Raw genomic sequence first — 20,486 nt, forward strand, 5'->3', positions numbered from 1 at the left:
TTAACATTTTCATAAAACATTAGTTATAATCACGTTTTATTCTATATTATATTCTTATCAACTAAATGACAATCTTAATTTTTAAACATACATATTTATTTTTACAAGTGATAATGCTTACCTAGTAAGGTAAGTGAAAAAGAGATTACATGCCTACTTATCTAATATATTGAATATTCACATCGGCTGATCACTAGACTCGATAGTAAACAGAAGACATCAGGGAATGTGATGGAAAGTATTGGCAGGTAGAGTATTTTAAATTGTAATGTGTAACATTACAAGAAATATATAACCAGGAATGGAAGTGGAATTGTAGGGCAACTTGGATACAGTAAACGTAAAGGCTTGACATGAATTAATTAAACAATTCATGTTAAAGATAGAAACTTGAAATCGTGTGTCATTTTTATGATTTTGTATCTATTAACTATTTTGATTTTTGGATCACAGTAGTAATGCTCCCTTACGCACTCGAATTCATCGTATTTGTGATGGAATTAGTGTCATAAACTATGCCATATACCCCAGAACTTGTGGTTCCTCAGGGGTTTTGTATACAAATTTGATCACTGATTTTGAATACTTACTTAGTTTACTTACTTAGTTTACTTAGTGAAGTTCTGAGGTCGATCCTCACAGCCGTAGTGGACTACCGCTGCTGCCAGTCCTGTTGTCCTTCCTTGCGAGGGTCAGTTGGTCTGGTAGTGTGTTTTGAGAGAACCTACTGATGGCAGTGCCAGTGTAGCCTGGCACTGGAGGCTCGTCTGGCACCTTCCGCAGGAACCTGTCCAGTGCATGTTTGAAGCTGTCCACCGAGCATTTAGTTTTCTCTCTCACCTCCTTTGGGAGGGCATTGAAGATTTTTGGACCCTCATGGCCTAGGCTGGTTGCCAGTAGGGTCTTAATCCTTTCCGGGGCTCTTGATGGGAGAGTTTGTCTCTCACATTTGCGCCCATGCCTTATACTGTGGTATGGCTTGATTGTAGAGGGCGTGGGGTCCGGAACAAGTCCCTCAAGGATTTTCCATGTGTAAATGGCCCTGTATCTTTCTCTCCTCCTCTGTTGAGAGTATAGGCCTAGTGCTCCCAGGCGATCCCAATAGTTGAGATCTTGCATCCCTTTGATGCGCCTGGTGTAGTTCCGTTGGACAGCTTCAAGCATCTGGATGTCTCCGCATTTGTGTGGTGACCAGAGTTGGCTACAATAGTCCAGTATCGGTTGGATAAGCGACTTCCAGAGGGTAAGCATCACTTGAACCTCTCTTGAGGAGAAGGTCCTTAGGACCCAGCTGGCCATCCCTCTTGCTCTATTTACTGACTGCATGATGTGGTGTTGAATAGATAAACATTATATAAAATATAGCTTACTTTACTCACTTGGATTGTGGATATGTCTAGAAGACCTCTTCACAGCCACGGTGATCCGCCACTGTTACCATTCCTGGTGTCCAATTTCTTTAAGGTCACCTGGTCTGGTATGGTGTTTGTCGACTGGCATCCAGCAGTGTAGCCTGGTATAGGTGGTTTGGCTGGTACTGATGATAGGAATTTATCCAGTCCAGCCTTCAGTCTGTCCACTGTACAGCTGGTGATATCTCTTATCTTTCTCGGGAGGGCATTAAAGGTCTTTGGACCCTCTTGGCTCAGGCTATTCACTAGCAGGGCCTTGATCCTTTCCGGAGCTCTGGTTGGTATTGTCTTTCTTGTTATTTTCCTCCCTGCATGTTCAGAGCTGTAAGGCTGCAGTGAATGGGGTGCTGGGTTAGGTACCTTTCCTTCAGTTATTTTCCATACATAGATTGCGCAATACCTTTCTCTTCTTCGTTGTTGAGAGTAGAGCCCCAACTTTTTGAGACGTCCCCAGTAGCTTAATTCCCTCATTCCTCTGATTTGCCTGGTGTAAGAGCATTGGACAGCCTCTAATTGCTGAATTTCTCCTCTTTTGTGAGGGGACCACAGCTGGCTACAGTAGTCTAAGAGTGGCTATATCATGGTGTTCTAAAGGGTCAACATTATTTTGGGTTCTGTGGTATAGAAGGTTCTGAGTACCCAGCCTGCCATCCCTCTCACTCTTCTCACAGTTTCGCCTATGTGGTGGTGAAATGTGCAGTCTTCTCCCAGATGTACCCTCAGGCATATAGCGGTCTGAAGTGCGCTAATTTCATGGCCTCCTTCTGTGAGTAGGTTTGTTTCAGTTTTTATTTCTTGATGTTGGCCATGTCGCAGTAATTCAAACTTTTCTTCATTGAAGACCATGTTATTTCTTGAGGCCCAGGCATATACAGTATCTAGGTCTCTCTGGAGCTTAGGTACATCTTCAGTACTGGTGATTGGTAGGCTCAGACTAGTACATACATACATATACCAAGGCTTTTTCCCCCTTCCAAGGGAGGTAGCCAAAAAGGGAAAGGCATAAAAACACTCCCACCCATTTCATCCCCAAATACACTCCACACCCCTCCCACCCTCCCTCTCATCTGAGCACCTCCTGGATGACGGGTCATCCCTGCACCCTGCCCACCGCCCTGGGTCAGAAGCAGTGTCGCAAGACACAGCACATCCACAGCAAGGCCGCTTCATTTAATCGGCGACCCCCCCTCTCCGTCCCCCCTTGCATATAAGGAGAGGACGGGGAGAAATCCCTTCGGGCTGCGTCAAAATTTACTCACACATACTACAACCCCCCCCCACCCCCCCGCCCATTCCTCCTCATGCAATCACAACATTTTCCATATACAACCATTCTCCACTCACCTCTGTCTTCCGTCCTCTCCCTTCCTTCCTCTTCCCCAAAGCCCCCTTCACCCCATCCATCCACCTCATCCTAGGACGTCCCCTCATGTTCACTCCCTCCACATCTGCCTTCCATACCTCTTTTACTAGTCTTTCTTCACTCATTCTTTCCATGTGTCCAAACCATCCTAATATTCTTTCATCAACCCTATCTCCCAAATCCTTTTTCACCCCTGTTCTCCTCCTCACCTCCTCATTTCTCACTCTATCCAGCCTAGTAACCCCCACCATACTTCTCAGACACCTCATCTCAAACACATTAAAACTCCTTCTCTCTTCTTCTCTTATGTTCCATGTTTCTGCCCCATACAGTGCTGTTGGCACAATCACTCCTTCATACAGTCTCCTCTTCGCATCCATTCCCAAATGTCTATTCCTCATTACACTCTTTAATCCACCAAGGCATTTACTCGCTTCCCTCAATCTACATTCTACCCCCACCTTCACTCCACCTTTTCCTGCTACACTTGCACCCAAGTATCTAAAACTATCCACTTCCTCCAGTCGCTCTCCCTTAATGTTCACTTCCAGTCTACTGCCACTTTCACCCCTTGTACATCTCATCACCTTACTTTTACCCACATTTATCTTTAGCTTTCTTCTATCACATACTCTCCCAAACTTTGCCACCAGCTTCCTCAATCCCTCCTCTGACCCTGCCACAAGCGCAGTGTCGTCCGCAAACAACAGCTGGCTCACCTCCCACTTTTCTCCATTTTCTTTAACCATCTCCAATCCCTGACCCACTACCTTAGCATTCACCTCTCGCACCACCCCATCCATGTATAAGTTGAACAGCCAGGGCGACATAACGCATCCTTGACGAAGTCCCACCTTTACTTCAAACCACTCACTCTCTCCATTTCTAATCCTGACACAAGCTCTACTACTCTCATAAAAACTCTTGACAGCTCCCAAAAGCTTTCCTCCTATCCCATAAATCTGCATAACCTCCCACAGTGCCTTTCTGTCTACCCTATCATAAGCTTTTTCCAGATCCATAAAAGCCCAAAAAACATCCTTCCCCTTTCCTATAGCTTTCTCACATATCTGTCTTACCACAAAGATCTGATCTACACAACCTCTACCTGTCCTAAATCCACACTGTTCCTCACCAATTACTAGTGTCATCGGCAAATGAGGAGAGGCTAGAGCCATTCACTCCCTCATTTATATCTCCCATGTAGATCAGGAATAGGAGTGGGCCCAATACAGAGCCTTGGGGTACACCACAGATTACCTGTGCTTTTTATGATTGGGACCCTCCTACTGAGACTGTAGGCTTCCTGTGAGGAATGCATGGATCCACACGCCCAGTTTGTGTAACAGTATTCCATGGTCTACTGTATCAAAGGCCTTTACAAAATCAAGGAACACTACATCTATGTTCTTCCCCTCAGCAAGGTTGTGTAGGACCCAATCATGATGAGCCAGGAGCTTTGATAAGCAGGATCTTCCTTTTCTGAAGTCGTGCTGGTTGTCATTGAGTAGTTGCTTGTCCTCCATGTACTTCACTATGTAATTGCGAACACTCTTTTCAAAGATCTTGATCAGGTGTGATGTTAGAGCAACTGGTCTATAGTTTTTAGGGATGCATCTGTCTCCTCCCTTGTATATCGGGGACACAGTGGCAGTTTTGAAGAGCTCCGGGATTATTCCTGTGTCTAGGGACTTTCTCCATAATCTAAGCAGCAGTTTTGCCAGGGTATTTCTACAGTTTAGGAATAGCATGGTTGGTACTCCATCTGGTCCAGCAGCTGCATTTGGTCTCTGTTCTTTTATTGCAGACTGTATTTACTTAGTTGTATTTACCTAGGTGTATTTTGCGGGAAGGGGAGCTACGCTCGTGGTGTCCTGCCTTTGTATCTTGCAGTGTCTAGTTTGCTTTTAAACTCATAAATGGTTTTTGCGCATACTATTTCCTTGTCCAGTTTGTTCCAAGTGTCTACCACTCTTTGTGGAAAACTGATTTTCTTCAGATCTCTTCTATAGCTATGTTTTTTTATTTTCTTTCCATGTCCTCTTGTGCTTCTCCTGTCCCAGTTTAACAAGTCCTCTCTATCAAGTATTTCTGTGCCTTTCATGATTCTGTAGATGGTCAGTAGGTCACCTCTCTCTCTTCTTTGCTCCAGAGTCAGTAAATCTAGTTTAGCCAATCTCTCCTCATATGACAAGTTTGCAAGTGCAGGTGCCATTTTTGTTGCTGCTCTCTGGATTCTTTCTATTTTCTTTATATTCTTTTTGGTACTGGGTGACCACAATGTCTCCACATATTCTAGTCTAGGGCTTATCAGTGTGACCAATATTTTTTAAATAATTTCTTCGGCCAAATATGTAAATGCCATTTTTATTGATCTTAGCAAGTTGTAGGATTCTCCAACAATTTTGTTTATCTGTTTGCCATAGGACAAATTGTTTGAGACATGTCTTCAGCTGTGATGTCCAAGTCGGTGATTTGCAGCTGTTCAGGGTTCTCTGCGAAGAATTCTCCTGGGTTTTGTACAGTTTTATGCTGACCTGGGGAGCTAAAGACACTGTTATATTGTTGCAATAACAGGTCACAGATTGCTGCAGGGTCTTTTTCTATCATCCCTGTGGCATTTTAGTGGGCCAATTTGTGTCTTTGTTTTGTATCTTTTGCAGTAGCTGAAAAAGTATTTGGGGTTATACTTAATCTTATTTACTGCCTGGTTTTCCTCTAGTACTCTTTGTTCCGTGTGTGATTGCAATATATTTTCTTCGATTATTCTTAGTTTTCTCTGAATTGCAGTTTTGCTTATGACATTATGTGTTTTAGAGAGCTGTTTGTTGAGTTTCATTCTCTTTCTCATTAATATTTGCTTATCTCGGGGGATGTTGGCATGGCTATTTCTCTGGGTTTTTCTTTTTGGGATATATAGGTGGCATAGGTCTAGTAGCTTATCAAGTAGGATTTGGAGCATAGTGTTAGGGTCCTCATCCTCCATAATTTGATCCCTTTTAATGTCATCAGTGTGTTTGTTAATTTCAACCCACTCTATATATTTGTTGAAGTTATATTCGGCAAAGGGCGATGTATCTGAGCTGTCATTTTCTGATATCCCAGTCCTACTTTTCTTGTATGCCAAGTTTATTTTTAATTTGTGGTCAGAGAGTATGGTTTCTTCTGTACTGTAAGCAATCATTGAGTCGTGGTTGTTTGTGAAATATAGGTCTAAGGTGTTATTCCCTCTTGTGGGGTGGGAGTGGTTTCAAGTTCCTTAATCATTAAGTTAATGTAATGTCCTTTTTCAAGGGGATGAGACAATTTTTTTCTTTATTTTTTATTTGACAAAAAAAAAAAAAAAAAAATAGGTACTGCAAATTATGAGTTGATATTTCACAGACATATAGTAATTAAATTTAGGCCATCTTTCTTTTCCAGTAGTCAGAATTGTCATATCATGTATCATCTGTATGGCCATAGTTTTACTCCAATATTAAATATAATTTTTCTATGTATGTGAATCACCATGGTCTTAGTCTTAGATTATATGTTGGATTCATGATCAAGAGCTTTTACCCTCTGGGATGAGAGTGTAGAGGTCATAAATGCCCAACCTATGGGATGGAGTGCTGGCTCGCAGGTCAGCAATACTGAAATTATTTTATCCCTGGGGGCTACAGTGCTTGGGTAATAATGCTATGAAATTATTTTTCCATCAAATTCCTTGCAGCAAGAAAAATAAATAAAAATAAAAGAGAAATTTTGTTTGCTGCAATCAGGATATATATTGAATTTTCTTTGATAATTCATACAATAGAGGTTAAAATCTGCTTTCATAGAGGTAAAGATTTATATATATATATATATATACATATATATATGTGTGTATATATATATATATATATATGTATGTATGTATATGTATATATACATATATATACTGTATATATATATACATATATAAATGTATATATATATACACATATATACTGTATATATATATACATATATATACCAAAGGCTTTTTCCCCCCTTACATGGGGGATAGCCAAAAAGAAAAAGGCATAGAAACCACCCCCACCTATTCCACTCCCCTCCACCTTCCTTCCTCCCTCTCATCTTGGCACCTCCTGGATGATGGGTCATCCCTGCATCCTGTCCATTGCCCTGGGTCAGAAGCAGTGTCGCAAGACACAGCACATCCACAGCAAGGCCGCTTCATTAATTCGGCGACCCCCCCTCTCCATCTCCTCATGCAGAAAAGGAGAAGACGGGGAGAAATCCCTTCGGGCTGCGTCAAATTATTTCTCATACAGTACATATTTCCTCACTCTCCATCCCCCACCCACTCCCCCTCATGCATCACAGCCTCATCTATACACAACCCTTCTCCATTCACCCCTATCTTCTGTCCTCTCCTGTCCTTCCTCAATAGACATTCCTTTCTTTTGTAATGTCCTTTTTACCCCATCCTTCCATCTCATCCTAGGATGCCCCCCTCATATTCACTCCTTCCACCTTTCTCATATATATATACAGACGCTCCTCAACTTACGTTTTAGTTACGTTCCGAACGGCCGAACATAAGTTGAAAATGAACGTAAGTTGTTACTGTACTATACATCCGTAAATTCTATTACCGTATCTTATAAAACACCCCTAAATCATTAATTATACACATAACATTGTAAAATAATAACATTAATTTCAAATAAATTAAATTCAAGCAACATAAATTGAGATGGAGGGGGAGGAGGAAGATGAGTCAAGGCACATTCAGTCTGTCGTTTGTTCCATGTAAACAATGGACGCAGTGTCATGCGTAAGTATCGTTTGAACTATGGAGAGCGCGCTAAACTAAAAATTCACTCAATTTTTTTTTTTTTTTTTTTTTTACAATTTTTTTACAGTCAGTTCAAACGTAAAATCGAAAAAACGTAAAACGAATGAACGTAACTAGAGGAGCATCTGTATATATATATACATACACATACATACATACATATACCAAGGCTTTTTCCCCCTTACAAGGGAGGTAGCCAAAAAGGAAAAGGCATAAAATCATTCCCACCCATTCCATCCCTGAATACACTCCACACCCCTCCACCCTCCCTCCCATCTTAGCACCTCCTAGATGACGGGTCATCCCTGCACCCTGTCCACTGCCCTGGGTCAGAAGCAGTGTCACAAGATACAGCACATCCACAGCAAGGCCGCTTCATTAAATTGGCGACTCCCCCTCTCCGTCCCCCCATTGCATAAAAGGAGAAGACGGGGAGAAATCCCTTAGGGCTGCATCAAATTTTGCTCACACATACTACCTCATCCGCCATCCCCCTGCCCATTCCACCTCATGCAATCACAACATCATCCATATACAGTATATATATATACAACACTTAATGGGTCCCAGTAAACAGATATACATTTTTATCAACCACAATACACTTTAATTCTGAGCCATCAACATCGAGGGAGACTTGAGGAGGCCAACATGCAGAAATTGAAACATGGTATGGTCAAGGACTCAAACCTGGGCTAGCATGTGACATCTCTCTTGATGGCACAATCGGCCAAGTCACTAACACTTGTTGCATGCTAGTCCAGGTTCGAGTCCTTGGCTGTACCACATTTCATTTTCTGCATGTTGGCCTTCTCAAGTCTCCCTCGATGTTGATGGCTTAGAATTAAAGTGTATTGTGGTTAATATATATATATATATATATATATATATATATATATGTATATATATATAAGTATATTTATATATATATATATATATACATATATATATATATATAAAGGGAGGGATAGGGGTGTAGGGAGTGCTTATATGTGAGTGATATTTTGATGCAACCTGAAGGGACTTCCCACCATCTCTTTTTCTGCATGGGGGGATGGAGAGGGGGGGGTTGCCAATTAAGTGAAGCAGCCTTGCTATGGATGTACTGTGTCTTGCTGCATTGCATTTAACCCAGGGCAGTTGGGGGATGCAGGGATGACCTGTCATCCATGAGGAGCTGAGATAGGAGTGGTGGAAGGGAATGAAATGGGTAGGAGTAGACATGTGCCTCTGACTTGGCTAACTTTCTCTTGAGGGGGAAAAAGGTCTTGGTATATAGATAAAGAAACAGTGTGTGCAAACACTATTCAAGATTTTAAGAAAAAACTGGATGCTGAAAGATACAAAGAGTGGTTACCATGAGCATAGCTCCCTTCCTGTATAATACAATTAGGTAAATACACACACACCAAGGGCTTCTCCCCTCATATTAGGGAGGTAGCCAAGCCAAAGGCACACACCCACTCCAACCCACTTCACACTTACATCAATTTATTTTCAGTCTGTCTTTATAATCTACTTACATCAGCAACTTGATTTGTAAAAAATATATCAAATTGCCTCCAGAGTTTTGATATCAGATGCACTATAGAGACTACAATTGACTGTAGTTATGTAATGCTAGTTGAACAAGGTCTCCACAAAGTTAACCACTTCAGTATGAGTCAAATTCTCATGTGCAGCAGAAACTGCCATATGTAATTTGCATCACACTACTCGCATTATAAAATATAAAGTCACTGCTGTATTACTCATACTCTTTTACTCTGGGTAATAATAAACACAGCAAATGTGATCTATATAATCAAGAAACTGACACCAGCATCCTCGTGTATCCACTCGCCCCTCATGATGTCTACATAGGCGTCATCTTACCAAAGTGGTCAATAGGCATTCTGGAGGAAAAAGTACAAAGTATCCAGCCAGCAGTTTGCTTGTATTTAGGGTAACTGCATTGTGGTGGGAGAAAATAGCATCATCACAAGACATTCATAGATATTTGATTATATTTCAGTTCCTGTATTTGTGTATAGTGAAGTGGAGTCTTTATCGGAACACGTCAGATTTCCTACCATTATGTGAAAAATATATAGATATAAAATATTAATTATTCTTTGTTTCAGATAATGGCTGCAGCAATTACTGGATGTGTGACCTCCAGGTCTTTCAGGAAAATCAGAGGCAGATTTCTTCCCATCCTTAATGACACATTCACCAAAGCACTTACCAGGGTTACCAAAGGTACATACAAAATACATGTTGTTCAGTTTTTTTCTCTTTCTGAATTAATACCTTGTGATAGGCACATCAGCTATGTGTGGCTTCTGTGGACTCCTCCTGAACAGGTACAGGCCTTGGAAGCCCACCAGGTAAAATGAAATGTCTTTATTTCTGAACATCGTGACTTTAAAGCAGAAAGGTCTGCTTTCCTACAGAGAGGAAGAAGAATAGTGGAGGAAAGAACATAAGAATGGAGGAGACTTCATGAGACCATAAAGCCTCTATTAAGCAGATTCATGTCTCTTACCACCTGCCATCCCTGTCCATAAAGTTATCTAATTTTCTCTTAAAACAAACAATTGTTTCAGCGCTCACTATATGGTTACTAAGTCTATTCCATTTGTTAACCACTCTCTTTGTAAACCTATCCTTCCCTATTTCCTTCTTAAAAAAGATATCTCACTTTATAAATCCTCAAAGGAAAATTCATAGGCAAGGAAAAGTGCTATTTGCAGTCATAGAATAGGTGATAACAATTATAATGTAAGATTTTTTAGTGGCAGTGTCTGGTAAGTTAGTCTAAACCTCAGGATCATAAAAATAAATCCTTTCCATGCAGCCCATCCTCAAAACCCACCAGCACCATTATCTCTATCTGGAGGTGCAGGATATTCATTCTCTGGATTAGATCCAAGATCTCTTGCTATCAACTTTGTATTTCCTCTACCTTTTCACACAAATACATCTGACAATTGGTAACTGCAGCCCTCCTGCCAGATAGAAACAGTTTCAAATTAATACAACATAAACAGCAGTCCAACAGCTTCATGTAAGTTTATGATATAGCCATGCACTGGATTTGGTTTATGGACTTCAAGTCCACCTCTGAATATAGTGTACATATACAACATGAGTATTTACCTAGTTGTACCTAGTTGTATCTTATGGGAAAGGGTGGTGTCCCATCTCTGTATCTTGCCATATCTAATTTGCTCTTAAATTCATGTATTGTTTTTGCACACACTATTGTTTTACCTAGTATGTTCCATACATCCACCACTGTGGGGAAAGGTGTTCTTTTTCGGGTCTCTTCTGTAACTCTCTTTTTAGAGCTTCCTTCCATGACCTCTTGTGTTTCTCCTATCCCAATTTATTAAGTCTTTTCTATCAAGAACTTCTATACCTCTCATAATTCTGTAGATAGTCAACAAGTCACCTCTTTCTCTTCTTTGTTCCAGAGTTGGTAATTCTAGTTTTGACAATCTCTTCATATGAGAGTTTTGATAGTGTTGGGGCCATCTTTGCAGCTGCTCTCTGGATTCTCTCAATTTTCCTTATATTCTTTTAGTACTGGGTGACCATAGTGTCACTACATACTCCAATTTAGGCCTTATCAATGTTTTTTTTTTTTTTTTTTTTTTATATACCATTTCTTCATCCAAATAAGTAAAAGCCAATTTAATTGATCTTAACAAGTGATAGGTTTCGTCAACAATTTTGTTTATCTGTTTGTCAGGGGACGTATCCTTTGTGATGATTACTCCCAGGTCTTTCTTTACTTCCTTTGCACCAATTTTATATTGTACTGATATCCTTTTTCACTTTTTCCAAATTTCATTATGCTACTCCACCTTTTCCTGCCACATTTGCACCCAAATATCTAAAACTATCCACTTCCTCCAGTTGCTCTCCCTTAATGCTCACTTCCAGATTACTGCCACTTTCACCCCTTGTACATCTCATCACCTTACTTTTACCCACATTTATCTTCAGCTTTCTTCTATCACACACTCTCCCAAACTCTGTCACCAACTTCCTTAATCCCTCCGATCCTGCCACAAGCGCAGTGTCGTCTGCAAACAACAGCTGGCTCACCTCCCACTTTTCTCCATTTTCTTTAACCATCTCCAATCCCTGACCCACTACCCTTGCATTTACCTCTCGCAGGAAAAGGTGGAGTAAAGATGGAGGTAGAATGTAGATTGAGAGAAGCGAGTAAATGCCTTGGTGGATTAAAAAGTGTGATGAGGAATAGAAATTTGGGAATGGATGCTAAGAGGAGACTGTATGAAGGAGTGATTGTGCCAACAGCACTGTATGGAGCAGAAACATGGAACATAAGAGAGGAAGAGAGAAGGAGCTTGAATGTGTTTGAGATGAAGTGTCTGAGAAGTATGATGGGGGTTACTAGGCTAGATAGAGTGAGAAATGAGGAGGTGAGGAGGAGAACAAGGGTGGAAAGGGAGCTGGGAGATAGGGTTGATGAAAAAGTATTAGGATGGTTTGGACACATGGAAAGAATGAGTGAGGAAAGACTGGTGAAGGAGGTATGGAAGGCAGATGTGGAGGGAGTGAACATAAGGAGACGTCCTAGGATGAGATAGATGTATGGGGTGAAGGGGGCTTTGGGGAAGAGGGGAATGTCTGTTGAAGAAGGACGGGAGAGGACAGAAGGCAGGGGTGAATGGAGAATGGTTGTATATGGAAGATGTTGTGGTAACTGCAGCCCTCCTGCCTTTGTAATCCTTTGTAATCCTTTGCATGAGGTGGAATGGACAGGGGGATGGGGGGTGAGGTAGTGTGTGTGAGCAAAATTTTGACGCAGCCCGAAGGGATTTCTCCCCGTCCTCTCCTTTATATGGGGGGACGGAGAGGGGGGGTTGCTGATTTAATGAAGCGGCCTTGCTATGGATGTGCTGTGTCTTGCGACACTGCTTCTGACCCAGGGCAGTGGACAGGGTGCAGGGATGACCCGTCATCTAGGAGGTGCTAAGATGGGAGGGAGGGTGGAGGGGTGTGGAGTGTTTTCGGGGATGGAATGGGTGGGAATGATTTTATGCCCTTTCCTTTTTGGCTACCTCCCTAGTAAGGGGGAAGAAGCCTTGGTATATGTATGTATGTATGTCATTATGCTATGTTTCTTAATGTTGAATTCCACTTCCCACTTGTGACTCCATTCCCAAACCCTGTTCAGATCTCTCTGTAGTGAGTCACAGTCTGTTTCAGTACTCACTTTCTTTAACAGTTTTGTGTCATATGCAAAGAAGCTCATGTAACATTCCACACCCTTGTCCATGTTATTCACATAAATAGCAAATCTTATTGGTGCCAATACTGATCCATGTGGAACTCCACTAATCACCTCTTCCCAAGTAGAACTCTTATCTCTGAGCACTACCCTCATTTTTCTTCTATGCAAAAGTCCTTCATCCATTTCAGTAGTTTACCTTGTATCCCTCCTATGGTTTCCAGTTTTCTTAATAGTTTTTTGTGTGGGACTTTATCAAAAGCTTTTTGTAGATCTAGGAAAGCACAATCAGCCCATCCATCCCTTTCCTGTATTATATCTAGTAGTCTTGAGTAAAAACAGATCAAATTTGTGGTACATGATCTTCCCTGTCTAAATCCGAATTGTCTCAGATTTAGTATATTGTTCTCCTTCAGATGTTTTATCCATCTACTTTTTATAACTTTTTCACAAATTTTGGCCACTGTGCTTGTAAGGGAAATAGGTCTGTAATTTGTTGGGTCTTCCTTATTTCCTCCTTTATAAATTGGTACGATATCAGCATTTTTCCAGTCTTCTGTTACTTTTCCTTCTTTGAGTGAGCAACTTATTATGTTTCATTCACTGTGCTTGTAACTGATTGTTAGGAAAGACTGAGGCATTTGAAGACAGTTCGAAAGAGTATGTGAGAGGAGAAACTTTAGAGTAGATATGACCTAAAGTAAAATGATGAGATATACAAGGAATGATGATGGTGAGAGGTTGGATGCAAGTATGAAGGGTGAGAGGCTAGAGGAAGTGGCAGGGAATGGAGAATTGTATGTGAAAGTGAAATGTAGAATAAAAGAGTCAAGTAAATGTCTGAAGGGAATTAATAATGTTGTGAGAAATAGGTGGTATTAGTATTTCATTGGCAATAATCAATGGTTCTATCCAGTAAGCAGGAAGAAGTAAAAGAGATGAGCATTATAGGAATGAGAAGGGTGAGGATGTTCTTGCTCATGCCTAACCACCTCACTTGTGGGTATACATACATATGTACATACATGCATACTGTACATACATACAAGTCAAACATGTGATCCAAGACTGGTGAATCATATGTATGCATGCATACATACACACTGATAAGACCTAAACTAGAATATGCTGCAACACTGTGGGCACCTAGCACAAAGAAGAACATAAGAAAATTAGAAAGAATCCAAAGAGCAGCGACAAAAATGGCACCTACACTGTCAAATCTGACATACGAACAAAAATTGGAGAAATTACATCTGTCAACACTGGTACAGAGAAGAGAAAGAGGTGATTTGTTGACCATTTACAGAATTATGAAAGGGATGGAAATTCTTGATAGAGATGATTTGTTAAAGTGGGACAGAAGAGAAACAAGAGGACATGAAAAGAAACTAAAGAAGGACAGTTACAGAAGAGACCTGAAAAAGAATAGCTTCCCACATAGAGTGATTGATGTCTGGAACAAACTAAATGAAGAAACAGTGAGTGCCAAAACTATACACAATTTTAAGAATAAACTGGATGTGGAGAGATACAAAAACGGGTCACTATGAGCATAGCTCTCGTTCCATAAAATACAACTAGGTAAATACTGACTGGGAAAAAAATGAGGGTAGTAATTAGAGACAAATACTCGAAATGGGAAGAAATGATAAGTGGTGTCCCGCAAGGGTTGGTGCTAGCTCCAATCATGTTTGCCATATATAAACGACATGGATGAAGGAGTGGAGTGTTATGTGAATTTCTTCGCAGATGACGCAAAAATACTAAAGAAAGTAAGAACAGAGGAGGATTGTGAATCATTACAATCAGACCTGGACAAAATCTGGAAATGGACTCAAAAGTGGGAAGTGAACTTCAATATCAAGAAATGTAGTATAATGGATTTTGGAAAAAATAAAAACAGAATATAAAAAAATTATAAAATTGATACATATATATACCAAGGCTTTTTCCCCCTTCCAAGGGAGGTAGCCAAAAAGGGAAAGGCATAAAAACACTCCCACCCATTTCATCCCTAAATACACTCCACACCCCTCCCACCCTCCCTCTCATCTGAGCACCTCCTGGATGACGGGTCATCCCTGCACCCTGCCCACCGCCCTGGGTCAGAAGCTGTGTCGCAAGACACAGCACATCCACAGCAAGGCCGCTTCATTTAATCGGCGACCCCCCCCTCTCCGTCCCAAGAGACCTTGGAGTAATAATCAGCAAAGACATGACACCGGACAAACATATCAACAAAATAGTCAGAGAAACCTTCAACCTATTAAGGTCAATGAAAGTGTCATTTGACTATTTGGATGAAGAAATTATTAAAAAATATTAGTTACATTAGTAAGACCAAAACTGGAATATGCAGCGACACTATGGACACCCAGTACTAAAAAAGAATATAAAGAAATTAGAAAGAATACAGAGAGCAATGACAAAGTTGGAACCAGCTCTTTCCAAGTTAACCTACGAACAAAGATTATCCAAATTAGAACTACCAACACTGGAGCAGAGAAGAGAAAGAGGTGATCTACTGACTATAGAATCATGAAAGGAATAGAAATCCTTGATAGGAATGATTTACTAAAAAGTGACAATGGAAAAACAAGAGGACATGAAAAGAAACTCAAAAAGGATAACTATAGAAGAGATCTGAAAAAAAATTAGCTTCCTACACAGAGTGCTGGATATCTGGAATAATCTAGATGAAGAAACAGTGTGTGCAAACACTATTGAAGATTTTAACCCCTTCACTCCGGGCCAAAATCTCGCGGGCAGCATTAGCTGCCAGACGTGCGATATTGCGTCATAATACTTGCATTATAAAAAATAAAGTCACCGCTGTATTGCTCGTTCTCTCTTTCACCTGTGAATTTTGATAACCATAGAAAATATGATGAAGCCAGTTTACAGAGTATGGGGGTCACGCAGGTACAACTACAATAAATATAATCAAGACGCCGACATCGGCATCCTCGCATACCCACTTGCTCCTCATGACGCCTATGTAGGTGTCACCGTATGGCAGGGGTTAAGAAAAAACTTGATGCTGAAAGATACAAAGATGGGTCACCACGAGCATCGCTCCTTTCCCATATAATACAACTAGATAAATACATAATGTACACAGATATATTTACATCACATATTTTTTTAATATGCTATGCTTTACTCAATTTTTTCGACAGGTGCCTGTAAATTTTCAAGTACATCCTGGATACCTCCTGGTGGGCATGAGACTGGAGTTATGGTCTACAATACAGCTTCAAAATCAAAGGTTATGATTTGACATATTTAGTGCTTAAATTACGATACCACTCAGTGCTTTTTCACTTAATATAAAAAAAATATAGTGTTAATTAAGAGTGCCTATGGGGGTTTAGCTAGAAGCAGAAAAGGAAGAAAGGGGTTTGAGTGATCTTTTTATCAGGTTACTTCTGGTATGAAACAGTGGGGACTGGCTGTGGTTGTGCTGTGTCTTGCTGCATTGCTTCTGACCCAGGTAGTGAGTAGACAGGAATGACCCTTCATCCACGAGGTGACGGATGGGAATGTGATGGGTTGTTGCTGTTGTTGTTGTTGTTGTTGTTCCCTAGACTGTCTGTCTGAGCAGTCCCATATCCCCAAGGAATGACACAGCCGAAATGGGGTTTTCCCACAAATCCTTTATGGAGTGTATGTTGTGTTGTTTGCATGCATGATTTTGTATAATGCAGTCTTCCATGACATGTTGAATAGTATGGGATGAAGTGTTACATTCTGGTGCCGCAATGTCTTTGTCGTGGGACCACCCCTAACCCCAAGAGTTGTGGGCCAAACAGTGGCAAACAACATTGGCCACCAGCGCTTTGCAGATGGCACCTATCCCCAGGAGGGGCTTCGGTTGCCTGGGCGAGTGTGATGGGTTGGGGTGGGTGCATACCATGGCTGGCTACCTCCCTCAGAAGGGCGAAGAAACCTTTTAGTATAGAGATAGATAGAACTTCTGGTACCAGTCAGTGGTGATAGGTCCAGTAGGTTAAGAATGAAAAAAGTATACATCATAATTGTGCATATAACAAACTTTCACTGTAATTCATTCTGAATTTCAGAGGTGATGTACATATACTTCTCCTCTGTGATGCCTTGTATTTATTGCTTTTAATTTTTGTAGGTTCCATTGAAGACCATATACCCTGGCATCCTTGGATGGTATGTGTGTGGACCCACAGTGTATGACTCAGCTCACATTGGACATGCATTGTAAGTTTTTATTTGTGTCTCCAGTGTTCATACAAATTTTTAAAGACAGACTAAATTTAATTTATAGTTTGTTATGCATCATTTTGGATGGGGATCAGTTTGCTTTAGGTTGCCTGATATCCCATGATAATCTCTAATTTCTGTTAGATATAATTTTGGTATGCCCATATGTAAATTTGGGTATATGCAGACATATAATTGTGTATATCCAATTTGGATATACCTTGGATGGGATATTATCTATCACAGGTCCTGCTCAATAAGGAACCTACAGACCGCAGTCGTGCATCATACTCTTATGATAAGAGATTAACGTAGTCTTCACTCAGAAAAGAAGACTGATCTCACATAACTTCTACAGTCCCTCCTCTTTGCTGCTCTCCTCTTTAAATAAAAATCACTCCTTTGCCACCTCAATGACTTTTACTCTTTGGAGATAGAAGCATTGGTTGTTGCCTACAAAATGAGGACCTGCAATGGAGAAATAAAAAAAAAGTGACCTTGGAAATACATAGCAAGGAAATTAAAAAGAATACAAAGAGGGATGGGGGATAGGATTAGGAGTCCTGCTACCTGTAGTCCCAAAGGGGACATTCCTAAAAAAAAAGTAAAGGCATAAGAGGGTCTAGGAGATTTCCAACCAGTACCCTAAGGTTTGGGTCTTTTAATGTACTTGGATGTGGTACAGATGAGAGTAAAAGGGAAGAGATAGGCAGTATGTTTATGAAAAGAAAGATGGATGTGCTAGCTTTGAGTGAAACTAAAATGAAAGGGAGGGGCGAGTGTGAGTTTGGGAGTGTAACTGGAAGGTTCTCAGGAGTGAAGAGGGGACGAGGGAGAGAAGGGGTGGCTATACTAGTAAGTGAAGAGATAGGTAAGCGTGTAGTGGAGTGGAAGGAGGTTTCTTCAAAGTTGATGTGGATGAAGGTGAAGTTGGGAAGGGAGATGTGAGTTTTTGTAAGTGTGTATGGGCCTGGTAGTGGGAAGAGTAGAGGGAAGGGAGGCTTTTTGGATATATTTAAATGAGTACATAGAGGGATTATGGAGAAATGTCAATGTAGTTGTATTGGGAGACCTTAATGCTAGGGTAGGAAACAAACTAATAGATGGAGTGATTGGGAAGTATGGAGTTCCAGGTAAAAATCGTAATGGAGAATTGATGGTGGGGATGTGTCTTGAATGAGAGTTGATGATAGCAAATACAGTGTTTAGGAAGAAAGTCAAGCATAATTACACATGGGAGAGGGTAGTGGATGGAAGGGTGGCAGATAGAGCATTAATGGACTATATAGTGGTGACCAGGAGTATGATAGGAAGAGTTAAGGATGTACATGTTCTAAGGGGAGAGAGGGGGGGAATATCAGATCATTTTCTGGTGGAAGGTAAATTGAGAGTGGAAAATAGGTGGAGAAAGAGGAAAAGGGCAGAAGGTAGGGAGGTACTTAGAGTGAACTGCTTAAATGAGAAAAAAAGGAGAATGAGTATAAGGAGAAGCTGAAAGAGTGGGAGGGAGTAAAGGATAGAGTAGAACTAGGAGTGGAGGAGGAATGGAGATGGTTCAAGAAGGGAGTCATAAGGTGTGCAAAGATGGTGTGTGGAACAAGGAAGGCGGTAGAAAATAGAAGAAAGGGTAGTGAGTGGTGGGATGAGGAAGCAAAGAAGGGTGTAGAAGAGAAGAAGCATGATTTCATAGATTGGCTACAAATTAGGACGAGGGAATCGTATGGGAGGTACAAAGTAAAGAGAAGGGAATTTAAGCATAAGGTAAAGGAAGCAAAGAGGAGAGCAGATGTGAAATGGGGTAAGAGTATGACAGAAAATGTTGAAAGTAATAAAAAGATGTTTTGGAAGGAAATTAAAAGAGAAAGAGGTGAATCAACTAGAGAAGAAAAGGTAAAAGGTGCAGATGGAGAGATGATAATGGAAGAGAAGGCAGTGAGAGGAAGGTGTGCAGAGTATTTTAGGGAGTTGCTAAATATGAAGGAGGATAGGGAGGGAAAGGCAGTTGCAGTGGGAAGCGCTAAGAAAATTACCGTGATGAGTGAGGAAAATGGAGGAGAAATAGGGAAGGATGAAGTGAAAGCAGATGTTAAGATGATGAGAGCAGGTAAAGCACCTGGTCTGGATGGATGCCGTGCAGAATGTCTGAAGAAAGGAGGTACAGTTATGGTGGACTGGCTGGTGAGGTTATTTAATGTTTGTTTAAGAGAGGGTAGTGCCGGAGGACTGGAGGAGTGCCTGTATAGTTCCGCTTTACAAGGGAAAGGGGGACAAGTGTGAGTGTAGTAGTTTCAGAGGGATCAGCTTGTTGAGTGTAGTTGGGAAGGCTTATGGGAGGGTCTTGATTGAGAGGACTAGGAGAGGAACAGAGGGAATAATTGGTGAGGAACAGTGTGGATTTAGGACAGGTAGGGGTTGTGTAGATCAGATTTTTGTTGTAAGACAGATATGTGAGAAAGCTATAAAAAAAAAGGTAAGGATGTTTTTTGGGCTTTTATGGATCTGGAAAAGCCTTATGACAGGGTAGACAGGAAGGCACTGTGGGAGGTACTGCAGATATATGGGATAGGAGGAAAGCTGTTAAGAGCAGTCAAGAGTTTTTACGAGAGTAGTAGAGCTTGTGTTAGGATTAGAAATGGAGAGAGTGAATGGTTTGAGGTAAAGGTGGGACTTCATCAGGGATGTGTTGTCGCCCTGGCTGTTCAATCTTTACATGGATGGGGTGGTGCAAGGTTAGTGGGTCAGGGGTTGGAGATGATTAAAGAAAATGGAGAAATGTGGGAGGTGAGCCAGCTGTTGTTTGCTGACGACACTGTGCTTGTAGCAGGATCAGAGGAGGGATTGAGGAAGTTAGTGACAGAGTTTGAGAAGGTGTGTGAAAGAAGGAATCTGAAGATAAATGTGGGCAAAAGTAAGGTGATGAGATGTACAAGGGGAGAGAGTGACAGCAGGCTGGAAGTGAGCATTAAGGGTGAAAGACTGGAGGAAGTGGATAGTTTTAGATACTTGGGTGTGAATGTGGCAGGAAAGGGAGGAGTGGAGGTGGAGGTAGAATGTAGATTGAGAGAAGCGAGTAAATACCTTGGTGGATTAAAAAATGTAATGAGAAATAGACATCTGGAAATGGATGCTAAGAGGAGGTTATATGAAGGAGTGATTGTGTCAACAGCACTGTACGGGGGAGAAACATGGAATGTGAGAGAGGAAGAGAGAAGGAGTTTGAATGTGTTTGAGATGAAATGTCTGAGAAGTATGATGGGGGTTACTAGGCTAGATAGAGTGAGAAATGAGGAGAACAGGGGTGGAAAGGGAGTTGGGAGATAGGGTTGATGAAAGAGTATTAGGATGGTTTGGACACATGGAAAGAATGAGTGAAGGAAGATTAGTAAAATAAGTGTG

At 41.1% G+C, this 20,486-nt stretch overlaps 1 protein-coding gene across 3 annotated transcripts in view; it reads left to right on the forward strand.

Annotated features, from left to right (window-relative positions):
• Positions 1-88: 88 nt before the first annotated feature.
• LOC143040734 (putative cysteine--tRNA ligase, mitochondrial) overlaps positions 89-20,486 on the forward strand; it is an 82,671-nt gene continuing 62,273 nt past the window's right edge. Inside the window, exons 1-4 of one of the 3 annotated variants that reach the window (XM_076212113.1) lie at positions 89-248; positions 9,727-9,844; positions 16,034-16,122; positions 16,999-17,087. In XM_076212113.1, the coding sequence (XP_076068228.1) occupies positions 9,730-9,844; positions 16,034-16,122; positions 16,999-17,087 (293 nt within the window). In that variant the 5' untranslated portion in view covers positions 89-248; positions 9,727-9,729. Of the gene's footprint in view, positions 249-9,725; positions 9,845-16,033; positions 16,123-16,998; positions 17,088-20,486 lie in introns of all 3 variants that reach the window. The other 2 variants (XM_076212114.1, XM_076212112.1) reach the window with 2 other exon arrangements.

This window comes from Oratosquilla oratoria, chromosome 29 (assembly GCF_046742065.1).
Source record: "Oratosquilla oratoria isolate Oo_2021 chromosome 29, ASM4674206v1, whole genome shotgun sequence".
In the NCBI taxonomy this organism is placed as follows: domain Eukaryota; kingdom Metazoa; phylum Arthropoda; class Malacostraca; order Stomatopoda; family Squillidae; genus Oratosquilla; species Oratosquilla oratoria.